This window comes from Helobdella robusta (genome assembly GCF_000326865.2).
Source record: "Helobdella robusta unplaced genomic scaffold HELROscaffold_29, whole genome shotgun sequence".
Classification (NCBI taxonomy): domain Eukaryota; kingdom Metazoa; phylum Annelida; class Clitellata; order Rhynchobdellida; family Glossiphoniidae; genus Helobdella; species Helobdella robusta.
Genome location: NW_008704475.1, coordinates 729,471 through 745,118, shown reverse-complemented (window position 1 = coordinate 745,118; position 15,648 = coordinate 729,471). Strand labels below are relative to the sequence as shown.

At 34.5% G+C, this 15,648-nt stretch overlaps 3 protein-coding genes across 3 annotated transcripts; 1 reads left to right on the top strand and 2 right to left on the bottom strand.

Annotated features, from left to right (window-relative positions):
* Nucleotides 1-2,365: 2,365 nt before the first annotated feature.
* Nucleotides 2,366-6,914, bottom strand: HELRODRAFT_174227 (hypothetical protein; the record flags this gene model as incomplete). The annotated part of the gene is made up of 4 exons (XM_009020775.1): nt 2,366-2,617; nt 3,188-3,257; nt 3,829-4,080; nt 6,868-6,914. The coding sequence occupies 4 exons, from the start codon at nt 6,912-6,914 to the stop codon at nt 2,366-2,368; spliced, it is 621 nt and encodes a 206-aa protein (XP_009019023.1).
* A 5,311-nt stretch (nt 6,915-12,225) lies between these two features.
* Nucleotides 12,226-12,402, bottom strand: HELRODRAFT_81108 (hypothetical protein; the record flags this gene model as incomplete). The annotated part of the gene is made up of 1 exon (XM_009020774.1): nt 12,226-12,402. A coding segment is annotated over one exon (177 nt), but the record flags the coding sequence as incomplete, so codon positions are not given.
* Nucleotides 12,403-15,075: 2,673 nt separating this feature from the next.
* HELRODRAFT_174226 (hypothetical protein) lies at nt 15,076-15,648 on the top strand (the record flags this gene model as incomplete). The annotated part of the gene is made up of 1 exon (XM_009020773.1): nt 15,076-15,648. One exon carries the CDS (start codon nt 15,076-15,078, stop codon nt 15,646-15,648), a length of 573 nt encoding a protein of 190 aa, XP_009019021.1.

The window sequence follows — 15,648 nt, the reverse complement described above, 5'->3', positions numbered from 1 at the left end:
CTTTCAAAAATACAAAAATGAATGAATAAAAAAAACAAAAATAATATATCATTATGAAAGTACAATTAATTGTATAATAAAAGTAATTTAAAGAATGAAAGCTCGTCATTTGCAAATGCAGAAAAAGATGAATCATTAATATAAAAATAGGATTTGTTACAAAATAGCAAATTAGTTTAATGATTGACTGTCAATTGTAGTATTTCAATTGTAGCAGCTCAATTTTTGTATCTCGATTTTAGTATTTTAGTTGTGGTATCTCAATTGTAGCATCTTAATTGCTGTATATCAATTGTACTATCTCAATTGTATCAATGCGGATCTGCTTTGACATGCAACTTGATGTTGTTTTAAATGAAAACAATTTTTATTTCTTCATAAAAACATAATTGGATGTAAAAAAGTTTATTAAGAAAGCGTACAAAAAATAAAGAAAAAGAAAAAAATGTTAGCTAGGATAAAATTAAATAGTATATTCTACGTAGCTTGTCATTCGAAGTGAATGAGAACAAAATAAAATTAACTTTGAATGAACAATTCTATCGCAATAAATGACATAGGATGACAGTATCCCCAAAATAATAAGGGTATTACAAAATTGATCAAACCAAATATCGTCGGAGTGATAAATTTAAACAATTACAAAAACCAAACGCTAAAATTTCGAAAGTATTAATTATTATTTTCAAGTGTCTAAAACCATCTAGCAAATTATTTTTGAGATTGCTGTAACATTTAGACTTTCCATATTCTTTTGTGTTGAAAAGGTTGATCTCATGACAGATTCTACCTACATATTAGATATTTTCTAAAAATTTTTTACAGCATAATAATAACAATAGTTATAGGAAGAAGAAATAATAATACATACAGTTATAATAAATAGTTATCAAAATAAATTCCACATATATACATTTGACAAACTGGACTGATTCGGTCTATGCATATAAATATACACAAAAATACTGTTGTAACCCTTGGTCTGTTAACTACCAACACCGATGTTATAACTTCAATGATCTCTATATTCCCAACACAAGTGTTGTAGCTTTCAACAATCGTTAAATGTTCGTTATTCGTAGGTTCAAAATTTTTGATAGATAAACACAACTGCTTCAAACGCAAGCTTTGTTGAACGTTTATTTGAATACCGACAGTAATAGAAACAATAAACTAATCCAGTAACTACACTACACAAATCACATTTACGACTTCGTATCGGACATGACTTGTAAAATCACTTTTCAGAACATATTTATAGTCCGATTTTAGTTAGCATAACAATCTAACAACAATTAACAACATTAACAATCTCATCAAAAATTACAAATATACCAAGGATAACAATAATCGAATAATAAATAAGGGTTAAAAAGGGTTAAAGGCTACTCTCTCTATTGCGTTAGCTTCAGAGGTTTCAACGACAAACACACACAGCGTACATGAATACGCGTGCAAACCACGCATCATACACATTGCATATGATAGGCGGGGATCTCTTTGTATTCGAACCCAGTCATTGCAATAGCAAGACCAGGCGTCTTTAACCATTGAGCCATCACGCCGCCCAATAATATAGCGCAATTCAATCATTCCCGCGGTAATAACAATACAATAAATCAAATGAAACAGAGAATAAATAAACATTTTTATAAATAATAATTAAATAATCGATTTTACTGAATACAACAACACGTTACAACCATTTTTTATGTTACAATGTTGATGATGTTCACCTCCACGTTCGGACGTTAATGTTCATTTCCATGTTCCGATGTTGCTGACGTTCACCACAATCGTTCTGATGTTGGGATAATGAGAAGATTTCAAAAGGCTCTGTCTGGTCCCTCATAGTTTTTCTATAAAATTTGTATTGGGTAATATAAATATAATTTTTTTTTTATATGAAAATAAATTCTTTAATTTTGGCCGACATCATGTATATTTTAAATGTTTCCTATGTGTTCGTTCTGCGTGGTTTCATTGTGGTGATATCGAAATGATCATCAAATATGTTTAGAAATAATTCCGTCAAATGAACAAATTAAATTATACAGAAATAACTGAAATTTTGCTGGAAATTCACAACCAATCAGTCAGTCAGTCAATCAGATATTTCCGCGATTTTCAACAGCACTCCTCAGTGAAAAAACAGTCAAACATCTGATTAAAAGGGTTAACACTTTAATGTATCGTTAGTCTCACACGTCGGCGTTTAAATTAATATTTTCCGACACACAAACACGCAGAAATCGCTGCAACAAACACGAGATGTGGTTTATTGCAAAAAGGAACTCTCTGTTGTCACCTGACCGAACACCAATCATTTTACACAATGTTTTAATAAATTTTGAAGTATTGGGGTCTATGGGTCCAAGGACCTCGATACATATTGGCAAAAATCTAAGGAAGGCAGGGCGTGTTCATATTTTTTAATTTTTTTGTCCGATGCCCTGATTGTAGCCAAACCACATTCTTTGCTGGTAAGGTGAACGTAGCGCTCGGCCAAGGTACCAGGAACCGTAACATCCCAAGCCAAACATTTACCGGCTCTCCAGGGAGTAAGAGTACAACCGTCTGGTCGCTTGCCATCTTGCACTGAAATGCCAGATGGTTCCTTCAAAACAGGAATAGAAGCTTTAGAAAAAAGCCGGCAAATGTAATCATTCAAAGCTGAATGACAAAGTTGACGGCCTCCACCTAAACGGCAAACCAAACCATGATGACCAAATTCGTCCGCCTCCGCGCCGCAACGACACAGATATTTATTTTGTATACTTAGGCCAAGTCTGAAACCAACGGCAAATCTAACAGACTCGTCATCGAGTCTGGTGCCTACGGAAGTGCTGGGTCACGACCTCAACCAACCACAACTAACATCACTAGTTGCAGCCAATAAGCGGGCGGAGGAAGAAGCACCGACACCAGAAGACAGAAGTTCATGAAAAGTCTTCTTATATTGCTCATCTAAAGTTTGAGCTTGTGAAGGGCTTTCAGGTGTGGTCGGCAGTGATGGGATGTCATAGCAACAACAAAATCGGCAAAGCAAGGCGGACTGGAGGTCAAGAGTGGCAGCGGCAGAAGATTTATAGACGATTGGTGCCAACTGAACTACACTGAGTAACCCCAGACCACCATACCGCACCTGCAGCTGAGCCTGGGACCAGCCACTGTCAGTCAAATGAACATTGCAAATGGCTGACAAGGCGGTACGCAAAACATCATCAAATCTGCCCAACAACGATGGGTTGATGTAGCTGGATATACGAAAAAAATACATCATTTTGGGCAAACTGAGGGCGCTTCGGACAATAGTCAGGGCGTCGTGGACGGAAAGATGAGACACTCGGTCGAGGACGAACTTAAGTTTTGAAAACTTTTTATCAAAAAATTTAATTTGGGAGTCGCCCTCGAACAAGGGTGTGCCCAAAAAACTTAAATTTAATTTTTGAACAATGGGTACGTCCGCCAACACCGGTGGCAAATGTAGTGAATCTTTAAAATAGAGTTCACATTTATTGGTGTTTAACTCTAGCCCAATGGTGTTGGCTTCGTTTTTCAAAAATTCGTAGTTTTCGGCCAGTGTTTGGCTTTTGGAGCAATGCTGATGTCGTCCAGGTAGCCACAAATGAAAACGGACGACAGTTTTTCCAACAAGGGATGCAGGGTCAATGCAAATAGAAGAGGTCCCAGTGGATCACCCTGTTGCACGCCCTCGGACGATTCAACCACCCAAGTGTGATAGCCAAGCGAAGAAGCGAGCAAGCACTTGTTGGTTCCTGCGCAGGAAAAGCACGCCTGTCAGTTGGTGTTTTTGGATGTATGAACCGTAGTTTTTCTAAGGTTTCAGGCGTGTGTTCTGCCAGGCCCTCGGGCGAGCAGACAAGTCTGACGGCTGCTGAAACGTTTCCCTGCTCTATGCAAGAAGACACCGCATTTATCCACCGGTCAGGGTTGTGGCCGCGTGGATTTGCGTTGATGTGGTTTTCAAAACCCGAGAGCAGAGACGTAACCTCAATCGTGGAGTATTCGGACAGACGCTTGTTAATCTGGTTGCCTTGGTTGACCCGGCGTCCCCCTCTGGCAGGTTTATGAAGGACGTATGTATGTATGTATGTATGTATGTATGTATGTATGTATGTATGTATGTATGTATGTATGTATGTATGTATGTATGTATGTATGTATGTATGTATGTATGTATGTATGTATGTATTATTATTATTTATGAAACATTTATAAGCGCTAATTAAAATCAAAAAGTTCTCAAAAGCGCTATTTATAATCAAACAAAGTCAAAAAAGAAAAAAAAGTACAGTCAATGGCGGTAGTAACAAGCAAATAATTATTCACTTAACAACAAAATCAAAGCGAAAATAAGTAAGTTTTAAGTTTCTTTTTAAAATCATCAAGTTTCAAATCTTTAGTTCTAAAAGATCTCGGTAAGCTGTTCCAAACCATTGGTCCAGATACTGCAAAATCTCTTGATGCTATTTGCAGATTGACATCAGGTACAACCAGCAAAATGCCATCATCTGATCTAAGGTTCATACCACTCATCATTATAGACTTTTTTTTTATTTTATCTATCAAATAACTTGGTAACAAACCATGCACAGTTTTATACATTAAAATACATATTTTATATTTAATTCTTTTCTTTATAGTAAGCCAATGAAGGCCCTTAAGAATTGGCGTAACATGGTTGAATTTGAAACCTCCAACAATCAATTTAGCTGCTCTATTCTGAATAGATTGAATTGCAGAAATAGACCTATCTGGCAAACCGTAAAACAGACTACTGCAATAGTCCAATCGTGAATGAACCAATGCATGCACCAAGGTATGAATAGCAGATTTATCTAATGACTTATGGAGTTTATAGAGTTCTCAAATCTGTCCGGAGCATGAATTTGTTGTCATCTTTATATGATCATGCATCGATAATCTAGAATCAAGAATGAAACCCAGATTAGTTGCTTTGTCACTAAATTCTATTTTAACATCTCCTATTTTCACTGAATCGATATTAAGCTTTATCAGCTGCTGCCATGTACCTATTGGAACAAATTTTGACTTCTGCTGATTTAATCTAAGACCATTGTTTGACATCCAATTTTCAATGTTATTTAGGCAGGTTACAAGTTTGTTGATTTCAAATTTTAGTAATTCTGGCTTATTATTAACTATAATCTGAATATCATCAGCATAGGCATGATATTTAAAACCGAAATTACCAATTACTTTAAAAACTTCAGCGGTATACATGATAAAAAGAATAGGCCCAAGCACTGAACCTTGTGGCACTCCTGATGTCAAAACCGTTTCATTTGATAACACATTATTGAAAACTACCTGTTGCTTTCTGTCAAACAGATATGATCTGAACCATTTGATAACAGTACCGGAAATAACATAATCATGAACCAATTTTTCCAAGAGAATCTGATGGTCTACACAATCAAATGCCGCACTCATATCTAAAAACGCGACTAGAGCCACATGTTGTTTGTCCAAAGCAGCAAACAACTCAGAAAACACATAAAGCAGCGCAGTTTTTGTTGAATGATAGCGGCGATATCCAGATTGGTGAACTGGTAGCAGGTTGTTTACATTCAAATGATTCAAGAGCTGTTTGGCAGCCACTCGTTCAAATATCTTGGAAATGAAACAGATGTTGGAAATTGGTCTATAACTAGACAAATCATTTCGATCCATATTCACTTTCTTTAAAACTGGATAAACCATAGCATGCTTACAACCATTAGGAAATGTGCCACTGCTCAGACTAAGATTTAAGATACTGGTAAGAAAAACGATGAATAAATCAATATATTTCTTTAAAATATGGGTCGGAAAGACATCTATCATACATGTTTTTGATGGCAAACTGAGTACAATTTTTTTAACGTCAGATTCTGTTAAAAGCATAAAGTCAGGAAAAGAACAATTCCTATTGTACTGAGCTTGACAAATAGTCGGACAATTACTCACATTGGTAGACTGTTTAATTTTATTTACTTTATCATTAAAAAACTTTAAGAATTGAGACGAATCTAAACCAACAATTTCACTCAATGACTGACCAGTGACCTGATTACAAAGGACTTTATTAATAACATTCCATAGAATTTTAGAAGATCCACTATTGTCTGCAACAAGTCTTTTCCAAAAAATGCTTCTTTTTTGTGAAAAAAGCCTAGATTTATTTTTCAGAGCTGCTATCCACTCATTTTTACATTTCTCTGTCTGATATTTTCTGTAATTTCTTTCTTTCTTTCTTTCGACAAAGTCTTTTGAAAGATTTACATTCACCATCATACCATGGAGCATTAACATCACATCTGACTTCTGCAAAACGAAGTGGAGCAACTGCATCAGCCAATTTCCTGAGTTCAGAACTCATCATATCAAACTCAATATTAATATTATTGCTTTGGCAAGACCTTGATAATGGAGAAGTCTATTTCATTTAGGTATTTCCAGGATCTAACTTGTTTCTTGACTATTTTAGGACGCTTATGAGTTAATGGTATATTAACCTGAATTAAACTATGGTCTGAAAAAGTCCCACTGGGAAAAATCTTAATATCTGAAATGTATGAATGTATGTATGTATGTATGTATGTATGTATGTATGTATATACGTATATATGTATGTATGTATGTATGTATGTATGTATGTATGTATGTATGTATGTATGTATGTATGTATGTATGTATGTATGTATGTATGTATGTATGTATGTATGTATGTATGTATGTTAAAACCAAAACATGATGATTGACACTGAACCGTCAAACATCAAGTAACAAATGGATTAACACTTTGATTTGTCGTTAATTGCACATATTGCCTTAAAAAACCTCGACACATATTGGCAAAAAGTCCATCGAGGGGAGGGCGTTCTCATATTTTTTCATTTTCTCGTCCGCTGCCCTGGCCGCGGACAAACCGTATTCTTTACTTGTCAGGTTTACATATCGTTCGGCAAGGGTGCCAGGGACCGTAGCATCCCACGCCAAATATTTACCGGCTCACCAAGGTATCAGTGTGCATCCGTCCGGGCGCCTACCATCATGCGCAGAAATGCCGGATGGTTCCTTGAGAACTGGGATTGAAGCCTTGGAGAAGAGCCGACAAATGTAGTCGTTTAATGCTGAGTGACGTAGTTGACGGCTTCCACCCAGGCGACAAACCAAACCGTGGTGCCCAAACTCGTCCGCCCCAGCGCCACATCGGCACGTGTATTTATTTTGAATGACCAGGCCAAGTCTGAAACCAATGGCAAATCTCACAGACTCGTCGTCAAGCCTGGTGCCCACAGAGGTGTTGGGCCACGATCTCAACCACCCACAGCTGGCAACGCTGGACATGGCTAACAAACGAGCGGTGGAAAAGTCGTCGCCGCATGAAGCAACAAATTTTGAAAGATCTTTTTATATTCTTCGTTCAAAATTTGGACGTGCGTACGGTCCCCCGGGGCGGTCACTGGGGGAAGAATATCGCGGCAACGAAAAAACTGGTGAAGCAGGGAAGACTGCAGGTCGAGAGTGGCAGCGGCAGAAGAATTATAAACAACTGGAGCCAGCTGAACCACGCTAAGCAGCCCCAGCCCACCAAATCGCTCCGGCAGCATTCCAATGCATTCCAACATGTATTCCAATGTATGTATGTATGTATGTATGTTTGTGTGTGTGTGTGTGTGTGTGTGTGTATGTGTAAATTGTGCATGTTTAATCATGTCTGTATGTGTGCATCTGTATGATATTTGCATGTTTTTGTGCGTTTGTATACGTGTGTATACATGTATTAATATATGTATGCACGCGTGTGCTTGCATGTGTGTTCATGTATATAAATGCATTTGCATGTGTGTGTGCTTGCATATATGTGCATGCATATCCATGCAAGTATGTGGATGTAAATGCATAAGAGGGTGTGTGTGTGTGCGTGCGTGCATGAGTATGCATCTGTGTGTATATGTGTATATGAGTGCATGTGTGTTTTGCATATCATGGACATGTGCTATACATAAGATAAATTTTTTGATTCATTAATTATTAACCCTTTGTAGCGGTTAAATTTGTATAAAAATATTTTTTCTAGTAACTACTTTTTAGTGTAAGTGGTCCAGTTTCAATTTAACGAAAGATTTAGGAAAGGTTTTTAATGTTCACTTTCTCAAACCAAAGAACTGAGACAAAAAGGCACACGTACACACATATGCATTGACATGCAAGCCTGCTCAAACACAATCACATGCACAGGTGCGTATAGTGGGAGGGCATATGAAATATATTTCAGTATGTTGAAAACAAAATAACAATAATAATAACATACTAGAAAGTATTGAAATTGATAAGCAACATTAAATTTCAGTGTTTTGTGGTTATTTCTACTGTAGTTGTATTGTAATGTAACAGCTGTTATGTTGATTATAGTTAACTGTTCCTACTGCGTTTTTTATATTATTATTCATGTTCTTGTTTCGCACTACAACAAGTTTATTTACTGGTTGAACTTTCAAACATTTTGTGGGAATCTATAATTTTATTCTTTCATCGAGTGTTTTCAATCGTTTTTAATTGTTTTTTTATCAAGTTGTGCTTCATTTTCTTTATTGTTCTGTGTTGTTTTGTGCTGTTTTGTGTTGTCTTGTGTTGTCCTGTGTTGTTTTATGTTTTGCTGTTTTAGTGTTGTCCTGTGTTGTCATGTGTTCCGCTGCTTTGTGTTGTTCTGTGTTGTTATTTGTCCTACTGTTTTGTGTTGTTCTGTGTTGTTCTGCGTTGTTTTATGTTGTTGATATTATTGTCGCTGTTAATTTATTTTTTAAAATTAGTTGGTCTTGCTAAGGTTGAACGCGAGTTGAATAAATGACAACACCCCAAGGAACGATTTTAAAAGTATTTAACATCCTTCAGCGTACATGGAGTGCATAACAATAAATAAGAGTAAATAAAAATGAAGACGTTCGAGTGCTTCTAACAATTCTAACAATTGATTCGAGATAGCAGTTGTTGCAAGTATGTTAAGAACTCTTTTAGGTCGAATCAAGTTGAGTTGAAGTCACCGAGTGCACAACATTCAGTGCATATCAATTATACACATTTCTATGCATAACAAATGTAACAACTTTTTATCAAACACACACACACGCACACACACACACACACACACACACACACAAACACACACACAAACACACACGTCAATCAGATGGTCCAAACGAGACAATTGTAGTTCTTCGTGCTTCATATCATTTTGCATATATATAATACGTTCATTGGTTAATATACACTTACATGTTCACATGTAAACACGTAGATGTTACATGTAAACAAGGAAACGTTCAATAGGTACATGCACATGCACAAATACGCGTACAAATACGCGTGTATACACAAAACACACATATAAACCACAAACACACACACACACATCATTATATATATATATATATATATATATATATATATATTATACAGCGTTGTATGAATTCTACCGAATTGTTGGCATTAAACAATTTCCAATTTTCCTTATAAGAATATTTTCTGAAAATTGTGCAGTTTATTGAAAATAGAATTATTATCCAAGTTCATCATGAAAATTTAATATAATTGTTGTTTTCCAAATTTATCATGCAGTCAGACCTTATTTTGATTTTTCACAAATCATCTTCAGTGCAGCTTTGGTTCTTATAGTTTCTTTAAACAAAGCAAAGTTAGTTACTTAGCAAAGTGGGTTACTTATTTGGAGTCGTATTCTTCATCTTTGTTGTTGCCATTTCCTTGTTTTTTATTGTTTTTTAAGTTAGTATTAAAACGTCGAGCTGGTAATGATTTAATCATGATTACGTCATTACACTATATTATTAAATATAAATATGTCGAATAGGTAATGATATAACATTATGCCTATTGTTAATGTCTGTTAATGGTAATTTAAAAGACATGTCTCGAGATCTCCTCTCGATATTTTCTTGAACTTTCAATGTCTTTGTCTTGTCTCGTTTTTAAAAAAACACTGTCTTGTCACAACCCACATAATCATGATTACGACAATCATGGTAGTCTCGTCAATTAGATCCAAACGAGACAATTGTAGTTCTTCGTGCTTCATATCATTGGTTAATATACACTTACATGTTCACATGCTAGATGCTACATGTAAACAAGGAAACGTTCAATAGGTACATGTACATGCACAAATACACGCACAAATACACGTGTATACACAAACACACACAGATAAACTAATAAATATAATTATGTGTATTGATTTTCAAACTTAGGTGACAAAAATCCAGCTCAAATCTGACCTTTTTTTTAAATCTAAAGAATTTTTTTAATTTTGACGTCTTTGTTTTTGTCTCGTTTTTGTTTCAAATTTTTTGTCTTGCCCACGGATGCCTCGAGACATCTTCTTTAAAGATCTCTTCTCGATCTTTTCTTGAGCTCTCAATGTCTTTGTCTTGTCTCGTTTTTAAGAAAAACACTGTCTTGTCACAACCCAACGGTGTATGTCAACGATGATTTATGCATGCGAATTGTGTGTGCATGTTGACATATAATTGTACAAGCGCGTATTTGCAGACTTGCTTGAATTTTTGTATCTAATGTTTTTACACACATTGTAAATACAGATAAAAATTAAAACCTGCCAACCACTTACTGTTAATAAATCATCGAGACCATTTCAAACACAACAACATGGAAAGCACAAGTTTAACATAACAACAACAAATGATTAACTTAACGACTCCATCAACATTACAGCAACATCAACATAACAATGACATCAACACAACAACAACAAGAAAAAAAACAACAGCAACAACTACTACAACAAGAACATTATAAACGACAAAAATGACAAAATTATCCATCAACATATAAAATAACAAAACCTGACACTATAACCTCAACAGCGTTTTAAAGAAAAAATTCTTAGTAATAGTGATACTAACAATAATAACAATAACAACTGTAATTTATAGAGTGCAACAAAAATATTGCACTCGATGAATGTCCTCACTTTTTGACTGATATGTTTCTTCGTTTAAATGCACTGAATGCACCAAACGACACCATCCAATCGTACATGTTTCATCTCATCACACACACGTTACGCCAATCAACAACACTGATTTTAAATATATAAACTGTTATTCATTTTCAAACTGCGCAAAACAGTTGTATGAAAGACAGACTTCTATACAATTTTTAGAGTAGTCCATGCATGGAAGAGTACTTACGTATTTGCAAGAACAAGATCGTTCCACGCGAAGTCTTTTGCATGGGTATGTCATCATGTGTGTGCTTTTTAGTTTTGTATGACTTACTTCACTATCTTGCAGAATATATCAAGATGACACAACGTTCATTGAAACACATGCACTCTGCTGAACTATTTTGAAGAACTTCATAAAAAGAGAGTTACTGCAAAAAATTGCTGCTCACACCTGATGATATTAATATCATCGTCATCAACAACAACATTGTGGACGTCACTATATCAACAACACTTTTTTCTTTTATTAACAAATTCACTGTCATTGCTTATTCAAAATCATATTTTCTTTATCAATTTTATTGTGGTGAACCTTATTCTATTCTTACATTATAACTTATCTTAAAGCGCAGTTTCACCAACATTTCAAAATATTTTTATTTATTTATAAGAACAATTTTTCTGGAGATTATGAAGGCCAAATATTTGTAGTGCAATTTTATAATATTTCGATTTAAAAAGGTAAGTTGTGTTTGGTCTCTTGTCGATGTTTGTTATAATCGATGAAATAAAAATAACAAAATATATAATGGCTTTTACAACTTGAACATAATCTTTATTAAACTTGGCACACAAGTCTCCTCTGTTTTTGTTTATCTACCGGAGCCCCTCAGGGCTCTGTATTAGGACCAATGCTTTTCATTATTTATACTAGTCCCTTATCTGACACTTTTAATAATTATAGCTTATCTTTCCATCAATATGCCGATGACAAAGCAGAGGCGTAGTCAGGATATTTTGGACCGGGGAAAAACTATAAAATTGGCGCCTCCTCTCCATGTTTTATCACATTTTTTATTACATTAACATTGTAAAAATTACTTTTAACAAAAACAAATCAAATTTTAATGGAACATTGTATTTAAAGATAAAACATAAATATACAAATTATAACATATGATTCAATCACTGTCAAAGATAATTTACGTTGTTTAAAATAGATTTATTTTTCTAGATTTCATTGTCGCAAACTGATCAATTATATTATTTAAATCTGTCATTTCCAATGTTTCTCTTTCAACACAGAGAAGACCAAGATCACTGAGAAGATCTTGTACCATTGATGGACGCAGATACGATAAAATAAGTTTCAATTTTCCAAATAATCGCTAACAGCTTGCAAATGAAACTGCGGTTGTCAATAAAATTTGTAGCTTACTGTACTTTAAAAGAGTTTAAGCCGTTTCTACGTCTTTGTTTACTTTTAAATCAAATTCGAAACAGTACATTTTACATGGAAACGGTGCTCTTTATTTCAATAGTAGCGTTGTTATGTGTTAAAAAATGGGAAGTCAAAATTTATCACGACATTTATTAATACTTCATATTTTTGATTTTTATCGTTTATTTTGACATGTCAAGTTTTTTGGTAAATAAATAATATTTTTCATTTTTTTTTTGCTTGTGGTATGATTTTTACTCTTGTTGTGAAAATTTTGTCAGCCTCATTTTGACGCCCCCTGTACTTGGCGCCCGGGGACATATGTACCCCCGCTCTCCTTAGCTACGCTTCTAGACACAAGCAGAGTATCTGAAATCTCTCACCGAAATATCTCTTCTCAACTTGATAGACATAACTCTTTTGTCTCATCAAAAAAGGACTGGCATTTACTTAATTTCTTTCAACTAAATGCCCAAAAATCTTAAATGTTTTTTGGCACACTGCAGCAACTCATGAAATGTTCTCCGCCCTCTAGCACGTCAATTGCTGAATCAAACCTGTCTATATCAACAAGTTTTAAACTGCTTTGTGTTACTTTTGACCCATCTTTTAAAAGCTCACATTTCTGCCCTCATCAAAATATGTAATTACATTATTTGGTTTATTCGCCACATTTGACCTTTTCTCACTGTTGAAATGGCTTCCACGCTAGCATGCAAGCATTTGACAATAAAATTAGAAACATACTAAAATGGATCTCAAACTGGTTACAAAACAGACAACGAAAAGTGGGCCTAAGTGGAAAGTTTTCAAAATGGGGCAAGATTACAATAGATTTTTTTCAAAAATCTGTTTTAAAATTTTTGCAATTTGTAATATTTATTAATGACATTGACATAATAAATAATGTCGAAAATTTTAAAGTCTGCTGATGACACTAAATTATTTGCCGTAATCAACAAAGACGAAAACATTGAAAGGCTAACATGTGATGTTTTAAAATACTGGTAAATGATGTTTAACGTTGACAAATGTGCAGTCATGCAGTCCGACCTAAGTTGAAGTACTGGGCTCAGCTTTAAATACTTAATTTGCAAAAAACAACAATATGCTTGACAAAATTCAAAGAACAGCAACGAAAATGATTAATAGATGTTATTGTATCCAGATAGCATGCAAAGGACAGATTAAAAATTATGGTGTGACAACCTTAGAAAAAATAGAAAGAGAATGGAATTAATTTAATGATATCAAATCGTGACTGTGAAAGATGATTTGAAAGCAGCAACATATTTGAGTTTATGATTAACGACAAAATAAAAGGAAACAAATTTGAATTATTCAAAAAAGCATAAAAACTATAAAACTTCACAATTACATTTTTGTTAATTTGCCAAATTCACCACAATTTTTTTAATAATTTTTTCCGCATCTTGCATATGTTGCTTGTTAGATTAATTGATTTATAATATTCTAGGTCACATCCATCACCTTTCTTGAGAAGTAGTACTGTGACTGAATACTTAGAATCTGCTAATTTTTCATTCGCTGCCAACGATTTGCATTTTTATTTTTAAAATTTAATTGTAGATGCATATTTTTTGTTTAACTTGTCTATATTTCAGTACTTTGCAGTAAACAATTTCACGGTTGCAAAATTTAATCGTTATTAATAAAAATAGTAAAGCAAATCTTACACACAATAGAACATTTTCCAGCCTAACAGAAACGATTATAATTAACAGCCATAAAAAACTTTAAATGCCAAGTAAGAATAAAGTTTTGAAAACCGTTAATTATTATTAACCAGCTCAACAAAAATGTATAATGTACTTCTATCAAAATATATAACGGTTATTGAGACTTGCAAAAATTAGGTATTGAATCAAGAAAATATTGTTATAACCGCCGGAATGATCAAATTGCGCTATATTATTTATTATTTGATTATTGTTATATTTTTGCTATATTTGTAATTTTTAGATTGTAAAATACAAAGGGTTGTAAAAAATATTGTATCTATGCTAAAAATCTAGACTATATATGTTTCCTGCGTAGTCAGGTTTAGAGTCAGGTTTCATCTGTGTTCATCTATCGGAAATCTTAAACCTACGGAATAACGAACACTTGACGATGGTTGGAAGCTACAAACTGAGGTTGGAAATATGGAAATCTTTGAAGTTATAACATTGGTTTTGGTAGTTACGAGAGTCAAAGGTTACAGCATTGGTGTCAGAAATAAGATTTTTGATAGATTGAAATTTTTCTGCAATAAAGAGTGCCAACATTAGAAAAACTCGATACAACAAATCTGAGGAAGAAATTACGATAACGAAACCACGATTCGAATGTAGCAAAGGCAGTTTTGATAAACCGCCTAAGAGACGCTCTAATAAACGAAAGTAACAATCTTGAAGAGTTTGAATTTCTGGATCCTGAAAAAAATCTGATAGCCGAATAAAAAGCCGAATTACGAGATCCAATGGAAGAACAGCACCTAACAAAGTGACTTTCGAAAACAATACAAACTACAAACCGGAGAAACAAAAAATGTACCTAATTACACCAGCAACGGCTATAAAAGAACCTAGAATTATTCTACCGGCTTACCCATTTACGGATGATTTTTGACTGCGACACACTGATATCACATCTGCGATGCACGTGTTGTCGTGGTCTCGTGGAGAAGGAAAGTTACCGTAATAATAAAGCTGTTAAAAATTTTCAAGAAGTTAACTGCGACAAAGACATGGAAACTTTTGATATGCAACGGGACTACCAGTCGGATCTTGCTGCCAGCAACTCGCTTGATTTCCTTTCTAACAGCGATAACGGTGATATAATGGTTAACGATGTTTTTGAGATTGATGCTGGTGCGAATGATCATTCAGGACACGAATTGGTAACAGACGATGATTCAAGTTTTCAGATAACGCCTCCAACAAGCTCCTGGAAGAAAAGCTTGATTTTCTTCTACTTGGATGATAACATCAACGATGGCTTCATTGCTGATGAGAATGAGTTTTGCATTGCTGCATCACTGATCGACAAGAAATATGTCAACAACAATTACAACATGCATCAAAGTTACCGGTCTGGTCATTTTACACCTTGTAAACTCAATAGAAAAAATATGACTTGCCTATTACTAGAGGAGCCGGAACAACGGAAACGAGGCGTGAGACAAAAATAA